At 43.2% G+C, this 16,528-nt stretch overlaps 1 protein-coding gene and 1 long non-coding RNA gene across 2 annotated transcripts; one reads left to right on the top strand and one right to left on the bottom strand.

Annotated features, from left to right (window-relative positions):
* Positions 1-383: 383 nt before the first annotated feature.
* Positions 384-7,274, bottom strand: LOC111535176. Its single transcript, XR_002729340.1, has 4 exons — positions 7,160-7,274; positions 6,262-6,615; positions 2,585-2,672; positions 384-493 (listed from the first exon to the last, which is right to left on the bottom strand). It is a non-coding gene; the product is annotated as an uncharacterized LOC111535176 (long non-coding RNA).
* Positions 7,275-13,960: 6,686 nt separating this feature from the next.
* LOC111521474 (olfactory receptor 10AC1) lies at positions 13,961-15,092 on the top strand. Its single transcript, XM_023184881.1, has one exon. The coding sequence runs from the start codon at positions 14,055-14,057 to the stop codon at positions 15,030-15,032; it is 978 nt and encodes a 325-aa protein (XP_023040649.1). The 5' UTR covers positions 13,961-14,054; the 3' UTR covers positions 15,033-15,092.
* Positions 15,093-16,528: the final 1,436 nt, after the last annotated feature.

The following is a 16,528-nucleotide window of genomic DNA, read 5'->3' as shown; positions in this document are numbered from 1 at the left end:
ATTTCATCAACAACTGAGCAGACAATTATTAAGCATGTATAGGAATCCACGTGAAGTTTGGCCAGACATTGGTATTGGAAAAAGTTACTAAGTGTCTGGTCAGAAGAAGGACTAGTGGAGTGGCTGAAATTATAAGTGGGTAGTCTCACTATATAAACAAGGGCTTATAGTTAAAAGTCTCAGGAGTTTTCTTTTTTTGAGAGGGAGTCTCGCTCTGTCGCCCAGGCTGGAGTGCAGTGGCGCGGTCTCGGCTCACTGCAAGCTCCGCCTCCCGGGTTCCCGCCATTCTCCTGCCTCAGCCTCCCAAGTAACTTGGACCATAGGCTCCTGCCACCATGCCCGGCTATTTTTTTTTTTGTATTTTTAGTAGACACCTGGTTTCACCGTGTTAGCCAGGATGGTCTCGATTTCCTGACCTCGTGATCCGCCCGTGTCGGCCGTCCAAAGCGCTGGGATTACAGGCGTGAGTCACGGCGCCGGGCCCAGGAGATATCTTAGAGGAAAGTTAGTGACAATCGGTCAGGGGGCTTAACGATCTCCTTGCTACAAGCTGAGGAATAGAAACAGTCAAGAATGGGAAGCATGTTGCACAGTTTAATCGCATCCTTTGTCTAATTTTTAAATTAATTAGTGATATTTCCTTATATAACTCTAGAATTTTTGTCATTAATGATGTAGGTATCACTTCCTGGACTATTATTCTGATTTATGCTGTCCTGTGTTAGCCAAACTATTTATTTTTAGAGTCAAATCCATCAATTTCTCTTGAAAAGTACTATGCATTTTATATCTTCTTGGTATATCTGGAGCATATAACTGATTATTTCTCATATGATTAGCCTACTTTCCATAAAACATGTCTTTTAAACTTAAGGCATTTTCCACTGATTTATGATGCCATCACCATCATTTACCAAGTTCATGTAAAGGTATCAGTCTGTTTCTGCACTGACAATCTCGTACTGTATATCTACTTATTCTTATACAAAAAATGAATATATTTTACTAATTGCTGCTTTGCAGTATTTGTTAATACCTAAAAGGATTAGTCATCCTTTCTTCTCTTCACCTTAATTCAAAAGTTAAAATCTGTATTAACTATTGTAGAACCTTTATTTTTCTCTATGTATTTTAAATTAATATGGAATTTTCCCCATGATTCTTGTTGTAGTTATTATTGGAAATGCATTAACTATATTCCAAACTTAGAAAAACTGATGTATTTACAAGATAAAGGCTCCCCATTCATGAACATGGTATATTTCTCCATTTATTTGAACTTTCTTTCTTGTGCTTTACTAGGGCTTTATACTTTTTTAAAAAATCCTATGCATAAAAAAATTAATTTCTATATATTTTATGAGTGTGTTGCTTCTTTTTATTATGGTTTCTAATATAATATTGCTGATATAGAGAAACCTTATTTACTTTTATATGTTGATCTTATGCTAGAAAATTTTTCTGAACTTTCTTATTGGTGTGACTAGTTTGCCATTAATTCTCTTGCATTTTAAAGTAAATGATCATATCGTCAGCAAATAATTACAATGTATGATTTATAACAATTATTTTCTTTTTCACTGTATTGACTAAAATTGTTAGTACTGTGCTGATAGGTATCACTTATACAAAGTAGATATATCTAGTTCCTGACTTGAAAATAAGTGCCTCAGAATTATCCATTAAACATGAAATTTGTTGTAGAATATTTGTACATATGGTTTATTAGATTGTAAAACTTCTGTCTATTTCTAGCTTTCTAATAATTTTCATCATTTTTTTCATGTATATTGAGATGACTGTGTTTTAGATTTTCTGGAGTTGAACTATCTTTCTGTTCCTGGGAAAATTGTGAAAATATGCTGCTTTTTAAAATGTTGAAGCTGGTTGGATAATATTTTTAAATGTTTTTATCTGTAAAATTAGTGTATGCATTTTCTAAATTATGCAGATTTTATCAAATTAGTTGTCAATGTTTTTTCTTTTTTTTCATTTTCTGAAAAAACTTACATAGTATTTGGGAATCATGTGTCTCTTGAAACTTTGGTAAGACCTACCTGTGAAATTATTTTCCATGGGAGTAGTGAACAGGGCAGAGATGTTATCTTTTTCACAGCAATTTAATGTCGTTAATGATGATTATTCTAAGTTTTCTGCTTTTTATGGGGTCCATTCAGCTTTTATCTTCAGATATGTGCCTATTTTATCCACAAATACTTTTTAATAATTTTTTTATTATTTTTAATCTCTATTAGACCTATTTTAATTTCTACCTTTTCATTTTTTATTCATTTGTTTCTTTTTACTTTTTTGCTCATTGAAAATTCCAGAAATTTATCCGCCTTCTTAGAATTTTCAAAAAAAAACTTATGATTTTTGGTAACAATCTCTTTTTTGTTTATTTTCTATGCTGTTTATTTCCTTATGTATTATTTATTTTTAATAATTTAGGTTTACCCTATTGGTTTTTTCCATCATCTATATTTCTATAAATTTGTTTTAAAACATTACGCAAACCTTCAAAAGAAATTAACTTTTCCTCCTTAGGTTCATAGATAGTCATCAAATTCGTAATTTAACCAACCTCTTCTCAGCTGGAGTCAGAGAAAAGCAGTATCTTCTCTCTAGAAGCAGGCATCCCACCAGTCAATCTTCAGTCTGGTGACAAATGGCTAAGGAATGTGGAGATGATGTAAGTATTTCCAGTCTCTGTTTAAACACAGATCCCACAGGACTCTAAGTTTGAGGAAACTCACAGCAAGAGGAGACAGAAGTACCACCAATCTGAAGAATCCCAGCCCCAAATAGAGAATTCCATTTGTTGACAGAACTCTTGAACTAAAGCCAGCCTCCAGCCAAAGAAAACATGAAGAAGAAAACGTCAAACTCTTGGCACTGGTAAACTTTGCTTTAGTTCAGGGCTTATACATCCTGAAAATTATGTCCAAGATCCCCCTGGCACTGTTTCCAAAATTCTGAACCATGACTACACTGCTGTTTGCGAATGATATCATCACATTTGTGACTCTTAATCACCAAGGAGGCCTGTCCAGACCAAATCTTTTCTCAGCTGGTTTTCACTTTACAGGGAGACTATGTGCAGAAAAAGAATGAGAAGGGGAAGGAACTCTACGTCCTGAAAGCTCAGTCCCAGGAAAAGTTGAGAGGGACCTTCTATATTGGAAATTGTATTGATCATGGCTCTAAAATATAATAGGTAATATTGGTGTGGTGCTTTAGGATTAACAACATGTTTTCATAAATAGATCTCATTTAAAATCTCAAAACAACCTGCCAATTAGACACAGTGGGCATTATTATTCTTATATTTTAGTCACGTGATCTAAGGCTTAGGCGAGGTAAATTCTTTCTGAAAGTATACATAGCCAAAAAAGAAAAAGAAATGTAAGATAAGACCGTATAAAACTCTAGAATTTTACAACCCAGAAGTTTGTTCCAACCCTTACCTTCTTCTAGGGGTTTGGGGAGATGGAGAAAAGTAGGATCCTCAGCTGCCCATACGAATACCATTCAACCCTCCCCATCACCTTTAGCATAGAGTTGTGTAGGGACTGACATAATTGTTTATTATCAATAGCGGAAGTCACTCTACTATACCATAGAATCCTTTTCCATGTAAATATTCTACAATGCTGTACATGTGCAAAGTGGGAGATAGGCAGAACACAAGCCTATGGTTTGCTCAGCGGAAAAACTGAGACCAGAGACTCTCCCAGGGTCTCTGTTTCTGGTTTTGTCTCATCTTTCCAAACTCAGCACCTTGGAGCACAGCAGGGATAACCTTCTGGACCCCTTCTTTCTCTGGCTATCCTCAGTCTCATAGTGATCTCCTCCAGTTTTATAACTTTATTTTTTATTTTTATTTATTTTTACTTTTTTTTGAGACAGAGTCTAACTCTGTCACCCAGGCTGGAGTGCAGTGGCACGATCTTGCCTCACTGCAACCTCTGCCTCCTGGGTTCATGCAATTCTCCTGCCTCAGCCTCCCAAAAGGCTGAGATTACAGGCATGCGCCACCACGCCTGGCTAATTTTTTGTATTTTTAGTAGAGACGGGGTTTCACCATGTTGGCCAGGCTGGTCTCAAACCCCTGACCTCAAGTGATCCACCTGCCTTGGTGTCCCAAAGTGCAGGGATTACAGGTGTGAGCCACTGCGCTCAGTCCAGTTTTATCACTTTAAATGCCATCTACATTTGATGACTGGACTTATCCTGTGAACTACACTGGACTTATCCTGTGAACTACATGTAGATCACATGTCCATTGAGATAGATGTCTAAGTGGATCTGCCCAAATACTCATTAGACAGATCCATTTGGGTATCTAATAGACATCTCAAACTTAGCATGTCTTGCACTAAACCTCTGATCTTACCTCCTCTAAAACTTTCTCCACCTGAGGCTTTCCTCCTTTCAGGAAATGATACCTCTCTACTTCCTGTTGCTCAGGGGAAAATGTCACTCTGACTCTTCTCTTTCTTTACACTCCTTAGCAAATCCATTAGGAAATCCTGCTGGCTCTATATTTTTATTATATCCAGAATCCACTTATATCTCACCACTTGTACAGCAAATCTGATTCAAGTCACATTTTCTCTCACCTGAATTATTGTGAGACTGACTGCTTCACTTTTAACTGGTCCCATACAGTCTGTTCCCAACACAGAAATCAGCATCATCCTTTTTTTAACCATCATGTCCTGAAAGCCCCATGTGGCTCCCCATCACACTCAGAATAAAGCCAAGTTCCCACAATCACCTGGAAGGCACCCCCAACTGGCTGTCCATTATCACTCTTCTAGACTCACCTGCCGCAATTCCATCCTCACTCACTCCACCAGAGCCACACTGGCCTCCTTGCTGGGATGACAACATGCCAGATCTGCTCCCTGGTCAGAGCCTCGACTAGCTAATTCTTCTGCCTGGAATGTCCATCCCCCACATAGCCAAATAATTCACCTCTTTACCTCCTTCACATTTTGCACCAAATATCACTTTCCCGTGAAAGCCTTCCTCAAACATTCTATTTAAAATTGCATGCCGCCCCTCACATTCCCCATTATCCTCCTTTATTTTTCCCCACTGGACTTATCACTTTCTAATATGCTACATAATTGACTTAATTTGATGATGGTATATCTCCTCTGTAGAATATAAATTTCATGAAGACAGAGCTTTTGGTCTGTTTTGCTTACTGATCTGTGCCTCAGTATCCAGATCACATTCTGACACATAGTAGGTACTCAATAAGCATTTGTTAATGAATCAATGAGTTAATTAATTAAAACAGATGACCTCTAGAGTTCTATGATTCTGACATAAATATACACAGGCAGGATCATAATCACACACTCAAAAGCAAGCCTTAAGCTCTCAAACTTGAGGGGATCTGCCCGAATGGCAATCCACTGGTGCAGGCTTCCTACAGCAGTTTCCTGCACACTTGTGAGAGTTAGGGAATGCATTCATGCATCTGGAAAGCCAGCTCCCTACTCTAGCCATTGAACAAATGAAGACATCTTAGACCTGTTGGCACCTGATACTTCGCCATGGGATCTGGAGGGGGCCGCCTGGTCCAGCATGCAAAATGGGAATTGCTGCGAGAGAAGCAAGAAGCACTCTAGGGAAAGTGTGTCACCTGTGGGACACACAGCACACTGGGCAGGTGGGCAGCTTGAGATGGGAAGAGCTGTTTTTCTTTGGACAGCTGCAGAGGAGTTGTCTGTGTGCCAAGCCCCTCCTAGGTCTCCAACCTTGAGGAGGGATTTTGTGGTGAGTAATTAATCACAGGATGCTTTTGCTCTGGCCCTCCCTTTGGAAGAGACTAGCGTATTCCTCTCCTTCCTATCTCCCCACCCCTCCAGGGAAATAAAGCAAGCTAAGGTTATAGTTCTGACCACACATAGCTCATCAGAAGCTACTGTGGAAATCCCCACTTTGGCTGCTCACCCTCCTCCCAGCCTCTCCATCTCTTGTTTTTCACTGTTCAAGCTCTCCCTCTCCTCCCCACCTGCTCACAGCATCTCCACAGTCTCCTCTCTGTTTTGCCTGGGAGCTCTCCCACCTCCAAGTACCATGAACTGAGTCTCCTCTCCGCCCACCTCCAAGTTGTTCCTCTCTCTGCACCCAGGTAAGGAGAAGCCTGGCACTGGGGGGATTGGTGGGCAGAGGAGAAGGAAGCACCAAGAGTAGAGCATGAAAATAAAGAAATCAAAACACTTTCTAGCTTGCTTTACCCACAAGAGACAACTCCTTGTGACACGAGCATCTGTTCCCACGCAGCCACCTTCCTTCCACCGGATCTGGCGCCCCACATCAGAAATCACGAAGCACACAGTGTTTTGTGTGCTCCAGCCTGTGGCACCTCCAGTCGCGGGTACACTGAGGTGGAGTGAGGTGGGAGGAACATGAGGCAGCTACCGATGCCAGGACTTGGAGGTTCTGCTTCCATTTTTATCAAATGATTTTGCCCAAGTGCATCCGTTTTGCCTCAGCTTTCCCATCTAAAAATAGGAAAGTCTTGTCTTCTTCTCAAGTGCACAGAGGATTGCATGGTGAGAGGCATCCAGTGATGTGTTGTTTCTATAGAATAATCTGTAAAAATAGAATTGAGGAAAATATTATTTCTTCAACTCTTAGAAGCAGAATAGAGAATATTCAAGAAGATGATATCCTTGATTATTTTTCGGTTCCATGGGAGAACAAATATTTGACCTCAGACAAAGCCTAGGAAGGAAAGGCTCCATGTATTACCTCAACATTCCTTGGTCAAAGAACAAAATCCCCAGGCCCCAGACCACATCAATAACAGGGTCCACCACTGAAAAGACTCCCCACTGAAGAGACTGGGCCCCCTTCAAAGCCCACCCTCGGGCCTCCTGAATCATTTAGTCACTTATTGCTGTTTATCAGCAACCACAGGGATCTATTCTGGAAACCCTAAGGCAGGCAACTGGATGGCAGGGAAATGGTCCCATTGTAAAGAACCCCCGAAGCCAAAATCACAAAATCACTTGTATCACTCTCAGGGGTGACAGATTTTCCAAGGGGCCTGCAACTTTCTGATGCAGCATTGGAAAATAATCAGCCACACTCCTGGAAAGTGGCTTGCCTGGGAGATCAACAGTGTTTTTCTCACCGTGTTTTCTTTTACATTTTGATGAATCATGAAAACCTCTTGGCAGTACTGAGATAGCCTTGGTTTCCTCATCCAAGCAGCTCCCTTGCCCTGGTACTTCATTCCAGCTCTCAGTCTATGGCCAGCAAGAAACAGAAAAACATCTTTTAGAAGGAGGGTCTTGCTGGGTTTTTGAGGGAGATCTCTTGCTGTTTTGTAGCACGAAATGATGTTCAGAAGTTTAAAGTATGTTCAAGCCTACTAAAACCAACTTCATGGAAAATGATAGTTATTTTTAGAAACAAATTTTGAAAACAAACTAGCTTCCCTATTAAACGCTAATATTTTTCAAGTAGATAAAGTAACTAATCCTCAGGCCTAGGGTCGTTTTCAGAATGTGAAAGTACAATATCAAACATTTGTGTGTGATGAAGTTGACCTTCCCAGCACCAGAACTGGGACAGTCTCTCCACCAGATAATTTTGATGTGGAACATTAAAGTTCTCATTTTTGAAGCTTATCCCTCGTCCTCTGGCAGAAGCCTGAGTGACAGACATTAGTTAAAACGGGTGCTGCCTCATTGAAGTAGGGAATTTTTTTTTTTTAAGCATCAAAGTCAGCTCTAATATCAGCAGGACTCCTAGATTTTCCTGGATCAAAGCTCTTCTCCAGATGAAAATGAAAGAAAGCAGGGAGCCTGAAATGATGCTTTCCTCCAAGCCCTGATCCCACCATCGACTTTGCAGAAAAGAGAACTAACAGTGGCAACTATTCAGGAGGTCTAAACACAGGTACACATATTGTCGGGACTGGTAATTATGACTTATCCGGAAGCTTGAGGGGAACATGTTGGTCAAAAGGCAAAAACAAAGGTCGCATATTGACCCAGAACTAGCAGACTAAAAGACTGACCATATAACCATCATGTTAAAGAAGGGCTCCAGGGCCGATGCCACAACTACCCAGGATATCTCATTTGTATAACATGCAGAATCACTAAACACTTCAGAAAACACCATAAAGGGGGGAAAGCAAGAATGTTTGTGTGAGGGAAACATTCCCTATTGAATCTGTTAATTGTTAAATGCTTTTGAGAGAGAAAGAAGCCAACAAGAAACTAACAGAGGGTCTCTTTTATTTAGACTTTCAAAAGACCTTGACAAGATCTCATACCAAATTTAGTCATCACAGATTCAGTAGGCGGCTTTATCATGTAAAAGGAATTGGCTCACAAGACAGAAACACCATGCAGGCAAATAACACATATCCCAGGGATGGAGGCTGAGATCATAAAAGCTTGGGGAGGGACAACACAATGAAATCAATAAATCCAGAGATGACATTTAGCTCCTTTCAGTAAAGGAATTACCAAATTGATGAGGGAAAAAAAAACACTAAAATATGTGGAAGTTTGCATGACAGCCAAAAAAAAAAAAGAACAGTAAATGAGTTTTATTTCAAAATATTTTATTTTATAAAATAAATTTGAATTTAACATATATAATGCAAATATATGTAAATTAATGATTTTCAGGTTATCTGTCATAAACCAAGGAAAAGGCCTGTATGATGTAGGGAAAGGAGGCATTACAGTAATTGCAGTTGTCAGCTACTATGCAAAGGGAGCACAAAGTCTGACATGACATTGTAGAAGTGAGAGTTGTCACATGAAATGATTAGAAACCACCTTTTGTTAGCTTCTTTGTGCCTGGCACTGTGTAATGGGCTTTCTTTATAATATGCCTGATTCTCACAGCAATTAGGCGTCATTAACTCCATTTAGATATAGAGACTGAGGATCAGGGAAATTGAGTACATCAACGAAAGTCAATGTGGCACATAAGTGATTAAGCCAGGATTTTAATCTAGTGATGACTTCTTCCATAGCCTGTACAGTCTCAGAAAGACAGTAGGAAGTGTAAGAAGATAAAAAAGTAGAAAGAATAGAAATAGGGGGATAGATAGAAGATAGACAGACAGATAGTCAGACAGACAGACTTCCCTGCATCTATGTCTACTCATCTCCGCATAAGGCTCCCACACCCAGAATACACTCACTTTGCTTCTTGCACCTCAGAAAGAGAAAAGTCACTAGGAAATCCCCTGAAACAGCACTGACAGAGAGTTCCACAGTGGGAGGATGAATACTCAGAGAAAATATGACCTAAGCCTGTCAAGTAATAAACGATAAAAGCACAAATGCTTTCAGTGTTTTTGTGCACCTACTATGTATCAGGTCTGTACCAGAAATGTGGACATGTTATTTCCATGGAATCATCATCGAGCCTCTCTTTTGTTACCTCCCATTGAATCAGTGAGGAGTCTGAGGCTTTGGAAGAGTTTATTACCTTGCCCCTTCCCCAAATCAAGCATTCAGAAAACAACAAAGCAGAACTATAAACTATAAACAACAAAGCAGAAATATAAACTATGGAGACTCCTTTTACTTCACTAAGGACTAAGGCTAAACAAAATAAAAAAATAAATAAATAAATGTATAGTATGTTATTCCTAAAAGGAAGCACTGGATAAAAATGGGTTCCAGAATAACTTATGTAAATTCATAGACCCGAAGCCCATGAAGAGTTATTAAATGAGGCTAAGAAATCCAGGCATATTCATAATCTTCTAAGTTTAACTTCTTACAAGATCAGGGAAATGATACAATTTTATCCTAAAATATTATAGGACAATGATAAAATTCTGCTGTGACCTCTCCTTTGGTGCTTTTGTAAACTACAATACTAGATCAGTAAGCTCAGGTCTACTCTGGAAGACAATTCTTACAGAAATAGAACCATTCAGCCAGAGGTATGAGAACCAGGCTGTAATCCAGTTTTGCTGCTAAAAGACCATGGCGAGATCCAAGTCTGATTAGTGACATCTCTGGACCTCACATGAAGGCCTAGAATGTTTGACCTTTAAGCTCCATTCCAGTTCAGAATTCTATGGAATCCTCAAAACCTGAAAGGGGCTGACTGGTCTGGTCTCACATCTCCCATCTCACATCCACCCATTAGGGGTGCTTCCACTAACTGTTGAAATGGTCGATTAAAAACATCATGATTGCAGATAATTTTAATTATTCTATACAGCAAAAAATCAAATCCCAGATCTGCGTCTCCAGCCCAGCAAGGCTCTCAGCCACATCCAGATGTCCTGGGCAACCAGCCAGCCATGACTCTGTGGGTGCTCCATGGAGTCTTATCCAATTAAAAAAGTGAATCTGCCGGAACAATAACAATAGCAGAAATGAATGTCAAAGCTAAGGAGAAATTATTTTTAGATTTGCTATCTTAGATTATCTGCATTGCTGCTCACATCTACATGTCCTCAAGAAAAATGTCAACAAAGGGAAATCTGAGGACAGAAATGCCTACAGACTGTGGGTAATTTCTCTTCTGCAGAAGGTGGGAGATATGAAAAAAGGGTAAGATATGTCTCATGAGAGAAGGATGTTTTGGAAAAAGTATAAATAAGGGCAACTATATATGGATAAGACTATGGACTATTGGGAACTAGATTGCTTGGGTATAAATCTGGCTATACCGTTAATTAGCTACATGATGTTTCATTTCCTTAGGCCTCAATTTCCTCATCTGTAACGTGGGTATGCAGAGAGTCCACTTACCTTATTACGCTGTCACTAAGAATAAGTAAATTAAATTTGCAAAGTCCTTGTGAGCACTGCCTGGCACTCTCTTAAATGTTAGCTGTTATAGCTGATGTTATTTGTCACTCAGAAGAGTGAGAACATCTGCCCTCTCTCTGGGGGAGGAAGTGGCTTAGGCAGGCCTTGTGGTGTTTCCTTCTCTCTCTGTAGCTTCTCCTGCAAGGGTAGAGTTGGATTTGAATCACTGAAGCTTTGAAAGTATGTTCTCCCTCCCTCTCCCAAAGAAAAGATTCTTGAACATACATTCCTAGAATTTGTGACAATTCCTCTTAAAAACTCTAAGAGCAAAAACACCCCTTAGTCTCTTTTCCATTTAATTAGCCACTTTGACTTGCTTTACAGCACCTTGATTTTTTTAAATTTTATCGTGTAGTTAACAAATAATAATTACACATATTTATGGAGAACTTAGTGACGTTTTGAAAAGTACAATGTATAGTGATATTGTATATCCATCATCTCAAGCATGTATCATTTCTTTGCATTGCAAACATTCAATATCCTCCTTCCAACTATTTGAAATTATATAAAATTGTTAATCACAGTCATCCTCCAATGCTATAGAACATAAGAAATTCTGTCTAGCTGTAATTTTGTATCCTTTAACAAAGGATCTGTCCCTAGCCCCCTTCTCCCTACCATTCCCAGCCTCTATTATCCTCTTTTCTGCTTTTCACTTCTTCTGGGATCAACTTGTTTTAACTTCCACATGAGTGTTTTTAAAACATGATGTACCTTGAGCTGCTAGGTATTGGTGCCATCAACGGGCCTTGCTTGTCATCTACATTTCTGTGTGGTATGAACACGGAGGAAGAACTGCAATGTTTCTGTTTCTTTTCTTATGCACCCCCTGCACCCATCACACTTCTCTAAGGAGATGGAGAGGAAGAAGTAGAGGACAGAGCAGAGGCGGAGAGAAGAGAGCTGTCCCGGCACTTCAGGAATCCTCTAAGACAGCCAGGCCTCTCTCTCGTGTTCATAGCAAACAACAATTGGTGAAGAGGAGGCACGTAACACAGGTTTGTTACATTTGCTCTATAGCATGAAGGGTGGCCAAAAACTGAAAAGTGAATGACCTAAAACAGATGAGAAATGAATCCACCTCCCTCAGACCTACCCAAAACCCAACCCTGTTCTTCCATTAGAAAGTCTTCTTTCTAGTGGAAGACTTCTTCTTTCAAATGGAAAACATCCATTTGAAAGTGCTGCCCTCAGATACCATGAGGAAGAGCACAGGGTGACACAGAGAAATAAAAACCCTTAGAATTCTCCTCTCAAGGCCGGGCGCGGTGGCTCAAGCCTGTAATCCCAGCACTTTGGGAGGCCAAGACGGGCGGATCACGAGGTCAGGAGATCGAGACCATCCTGGCTAACACGGTGAAACCCCGTCTCTACTAAAAATACAAAAAACTAGCTGGGCGAGGTGGCGGGCGCCTGTAGTCCCAGCTACTCCGGAGGCTGAGGCAGGAGAATGGCGTAAACCCGGGAGGCGGAGCTTGCAGTGAGCTGAGATCCGGCCACAGCACTCCAGCCCGGGCGACAGAGCAAGACTCAGTCTCAAAAAAAAAAAGAATTCTCCTCTCAAAAAAAGGTATTTTGCAGGGCATGGTGGCTCACATCTGTAATCCCAGCACTTTAGGAGGCCAAGGCAGATGGATTGCTTGAGCTCAGTAGTTTGAGACCAGTATGGGCAACAGGGCGAAACCCCATCATGTTAGCTGGGCATGGTGGTGTGTGCCTGTAGTCCCAGCTACTCAGGAGACCGGAGTGGGAGGATTTCTTTAGCCCAGGGGTTCGAGGCTGCAGTGAGCCATCATAGTGCCATTGCACTCCAGCCTGGGCAACAGTCTGAGACCTTGTCTCAAAAAGAAAAAAAAAAAAAAGTATTAGATAGCAAAAGCCCAACTCTTTGCATTCCTTCCAGTTCTTTCATCTGATTTTCCTGTTGCCCTTTGACCCAGCTTTATTGCTCTTTTACTCTAGGATATAGCAACTATGAAGAAATTCCACTTCCAACATTGATTAGCAGTGATTTTAAAAGCAAATAGTTGAGCTTACACTTAAAATTAAAAATTAATAAAAGAGATAGCTCATTAGTATCTATTGGAAAAATTAAACCTCCTCCTTCAGCTTGCATGGCCTCAAATCTCTTTCTACCTCCTGGTTCTTCCATCCGGGAAGATTATGAGAAATGCAGCTGACCTGCACACTGTCACTGGTTTCCAAATGTTACTTGCAAATGAGTCACCGTATAATTCTTAGAATGAAACTGTGTTCTGATGGCAAATTTGGAATGTACTGCTAACTAAAAGTCAAGTTAGAACAAATACACGTCACTTTTTCTCATGTTGACAAAGCATTAATAAAAATGTTAGGGACACGTCGTTCCTGATGTACCCAGGGAAGTCTTCTCACAAAGTGTGTTCTGCTGCCTCGGTGCCTGCCCCAGAGCCTGGCACAGAACTGGGTCTCTACTTAAAACTAAATAAATATGGATTGCCTTGACCTGAGTGACCTTTTTTCAGGACCCGGGTCATAGAAATTTCTGGATTCAGCCTCAGAATGCAGATTCTATTCCTAACTTCCTGTGAGCAATACGTCCTTCGACAATCCGCTTTCCCCCCAACCCAAACTTTATTTTTCTCCTTAAAATTATGAAGCTACATGAGATGATCCCTAAGGCCCTCACCTGCATTATGTTTTTGTGATTCTGTGATACACCACAGAAGGCAACTGAGAAATGACCGAATAGAGCAGGCAGGAGGAGACAGAAGCAGAAACTAAATACATTTCCTGCCATGGGGAAGGAAATGTCTCAGGCTGCAGCAGACACAATACTCACAGCCCTATAGGACTCACAAAATAATAACTGGACTATAGAGGCACATGAATTCTTTGTCAGTAGAGGTCAGGAGTGATGATTGCAAGGAAAGGAGTTAAAATGCAGGCTTCTTTTGAAAGAGCACGTTGAGAAAACAGCTATAGGAATTCTTGTCCAGGAGGCAGCAAAAACTGCACTATTTTTCTGAACAAGTCACTAAGACTTCCTTGTGAGAAGGAGTGGGGGTGGTGGACTGGGAATGGACCCATGAACTGTTGCGACCTCTCTGCAGCCACCATTCCTGGTCCAGCCTCTACCTTCCACCCGACTCCTCCTCCACACGCAGGGCCAGAGCATGCGTAGCCGACAAGCTCTCCCCTCCTGTGACTCTCTCCCGCAGGTGCCTGTGGGCGGGCTCGTGCATGGACAGCCCCAGCAATGCCACCGTGCCCTGCGGCTTTCTCCTTCAAGGCTTCTCTGAGTTCCCGCACCTGAGACCCGTGCTCTTCCTTTTGCTGCTGGGGGTGCACCTGGCCACCCTGGGCGGGAACCTACTCATCCTGGTGGCCGTGGCCTCGATGCCCAGCCGGCAGCCCATGCTGCTCTTCCTGTGCCAGCTGTCAGCCATCGAGCTCTGCTACACGCTGGTGGTCGTGCCCCGCTCCCTGGTTGACCTGAGCACACCGGGCCACCGCAGGGGCAGCCCCATCTCCTTCCTGGGCTGCGCCTTTCAGATGCAGATGTTTGTGGCTGTGGGCGGCGCCGAGTGCTTCCTGCTGGCCGCCATGGCCTATGACCGCTACGTGGCCATCTGCCACCCGCTGCGCTACGCGGTAGTGGTGACCCCCGGGCTGTGCGCGCGACTGGCTCTGGCCTGCTGCCTCGGGGGACTGGCGGTGTCCGTGGGGCTCACGGTGGCCATCTTCCACCTGCCTTTCTGTGGCTCCCGCCTGCTGGTGCACTTCTTCTGCGACATCACGGCACTGCTGCACCTGGCCTGCACGCGGAGCTACGCCGACGAGCTGCCCCTGCTGGGCGCCTGCCTGGTGCTGCTGCTGCTGCCCTCGGTGCTCATCCTGGCCTCCTACGGCGCCATCGCTGCCGCCCTGCGCCGCCTGCGCTGCCCCGAAGGCCGGGGCAAGGCCGCCTCCACCTGCGCCTTGCACCTGACAGTCACCTTCCTGCACTACGGCTGCGCTACCTTCATGTACGTGCGGCCCAGGGCCAGCTACTCCCCGCGCCTGGACCGCACCCTGGCGCTGGTCTACACCAACGTCACGCCGCTGCTGTACCCGCTCATCTACAGCCTGCGCAACCGCGAGATCACCGCCGCCCTGCGCAGGGTGCTGGGGCGCCAGCGGCCAGGCCAAGCCCCAAGCGGAGATCTGCGCGAGCTCTGAATACAGGCCCGGACCAGGCAGAGGGGGCGGCTCCGCTCTGTAGAGTTTTCTTCATCATGAGGGGTCTGCCTGGGGAAAGCCACCAACGGGACTGAAGGACTGCATTCAGTAAAGAGCTCGGAAATGTCCCAAGGACAGCCTCCCAGCTGTTGCCCCATCCTCCACTCTTCCTTTGACTTGCCAAGACACTGTGGCCTAGAGCCCGAGACCTGGGTTTAGTGGCTCCCTAAATACTTGTTGAGTTTCCTCCTGTGTGTTGGAGCCCGTGCAAGGTGCGGGGCTGGTGGTGATAAAGACGGCACAGCTCCTAGACCCATAGGTGGGAAGGCCAGATGTGAGGAGTAAACCAGAGATGGGCCGAGTGGCTCATAAGACACGTTACCCATGCTAGACTTTTTGAGGGCCGAGGGGAGTCAGGGGAAGTATTTTAGGGAGAAAGACAGCTACCTGGAGAACTGTAAGATAAGTAGGGGTTAACCAGATGAAGAGAAGGAGGCAGAATGCTCCAAGCAAAAGCACTTCACAGGGGCTGGGGCATGTTGGGAAGGACCTTGGAAACAGCTAAGGAATCTGTATTCAGGGAGGGCTGTGATGGCCTGCCTCCATTGCATGGTCACTGAGGCTGCAGGGTGGCACATGGACCAGAGAGGTGAAGACCTGTTTAGGAAACTGTTGGCATAGTCCGAGAGAGGTGGTGGAACCTGGACCAGGGTGTCAGCACAGGGGATCAAGCCACATGGAAAGAATCCGGAGATGTGCTGGAAGTGGACGCTACAGGCCCTTGATTGGAATGGGGGTGAGGAAGAAAGAGGAGTTAAGGATCACTTCTAATCTAAGTTATTTGGTGGATGGTGGTGCTGTTGCTGAGAATACAGGAGCAGGAGCAAGTGGGGAGAAAGGGGTGGTGGTAGGGTTCTGTTTTGAACATGTCCAGTTGAAATGCTGCTAAGACAAAGCAGTGAAGATGCTGCTTGAGGAGGCAGACACACCCATCCAAAACTCAGGAGAGAGATTAAAGAGGGGGAATAGATTTGGAATTATAGTTGGCTGCTGAGACCTTAAAGGTGGGCAATATCACCTAGGAAATTGTATACAGGGACAAGAAAAGAGGTCCCAGCCAGAGCCCAGAGGAAGGCTAGCAGGAAAGGGAGTACAGGAAAGGAGACTCCAGGAGACTTGAGAGTTGCTGAGGTCCACGGCCTTGGGCCGTTCCTTCCTTTGCCTCTCCAGCCTGTGACCTCAACTGTAAAATGAGGGCAAGACTCCATGATCTGTAAGGCTCCTTCCTGTTCTCTGATCTCTTAAGATGGAACATGCAAGGATACATAGGATCACTGAAAAGGGTACAAGAGGAAATAAGTGTCAATAGTCTAATGCCAACTGAATGCATGAGGAATGTCAAATGGGGAATTGACATAGGTGGCATTAATGGGGAAGGTTTGCTGGATAAGGCTAGGTTATCTGAAATGACTTGGAGACAGTGGTTGATATGCCTT

The sequence above is a fragment of the Piliocolobus tephrosceles genome, chromosome 8, assembly GCF_002776525.5.
Source record: "Piliocolobus tephrosceles isolate RC106 chromosome 8, ASM277652v3, whole genome shotgun sequence".
Classification (NCBI taxonomy): domain Eukaryota; kingdom Metazoa; phylum Chordata; class Mammalia; order Primates; family Cercopithecidae; genus Piliocolobus; species Piliocolobus tephrosceles.
The sequence above is the reverse complement of the archived record's forward strand: the minus strand, read 5'-3'. Positions and strand labels throughout refer to the sequence as shown.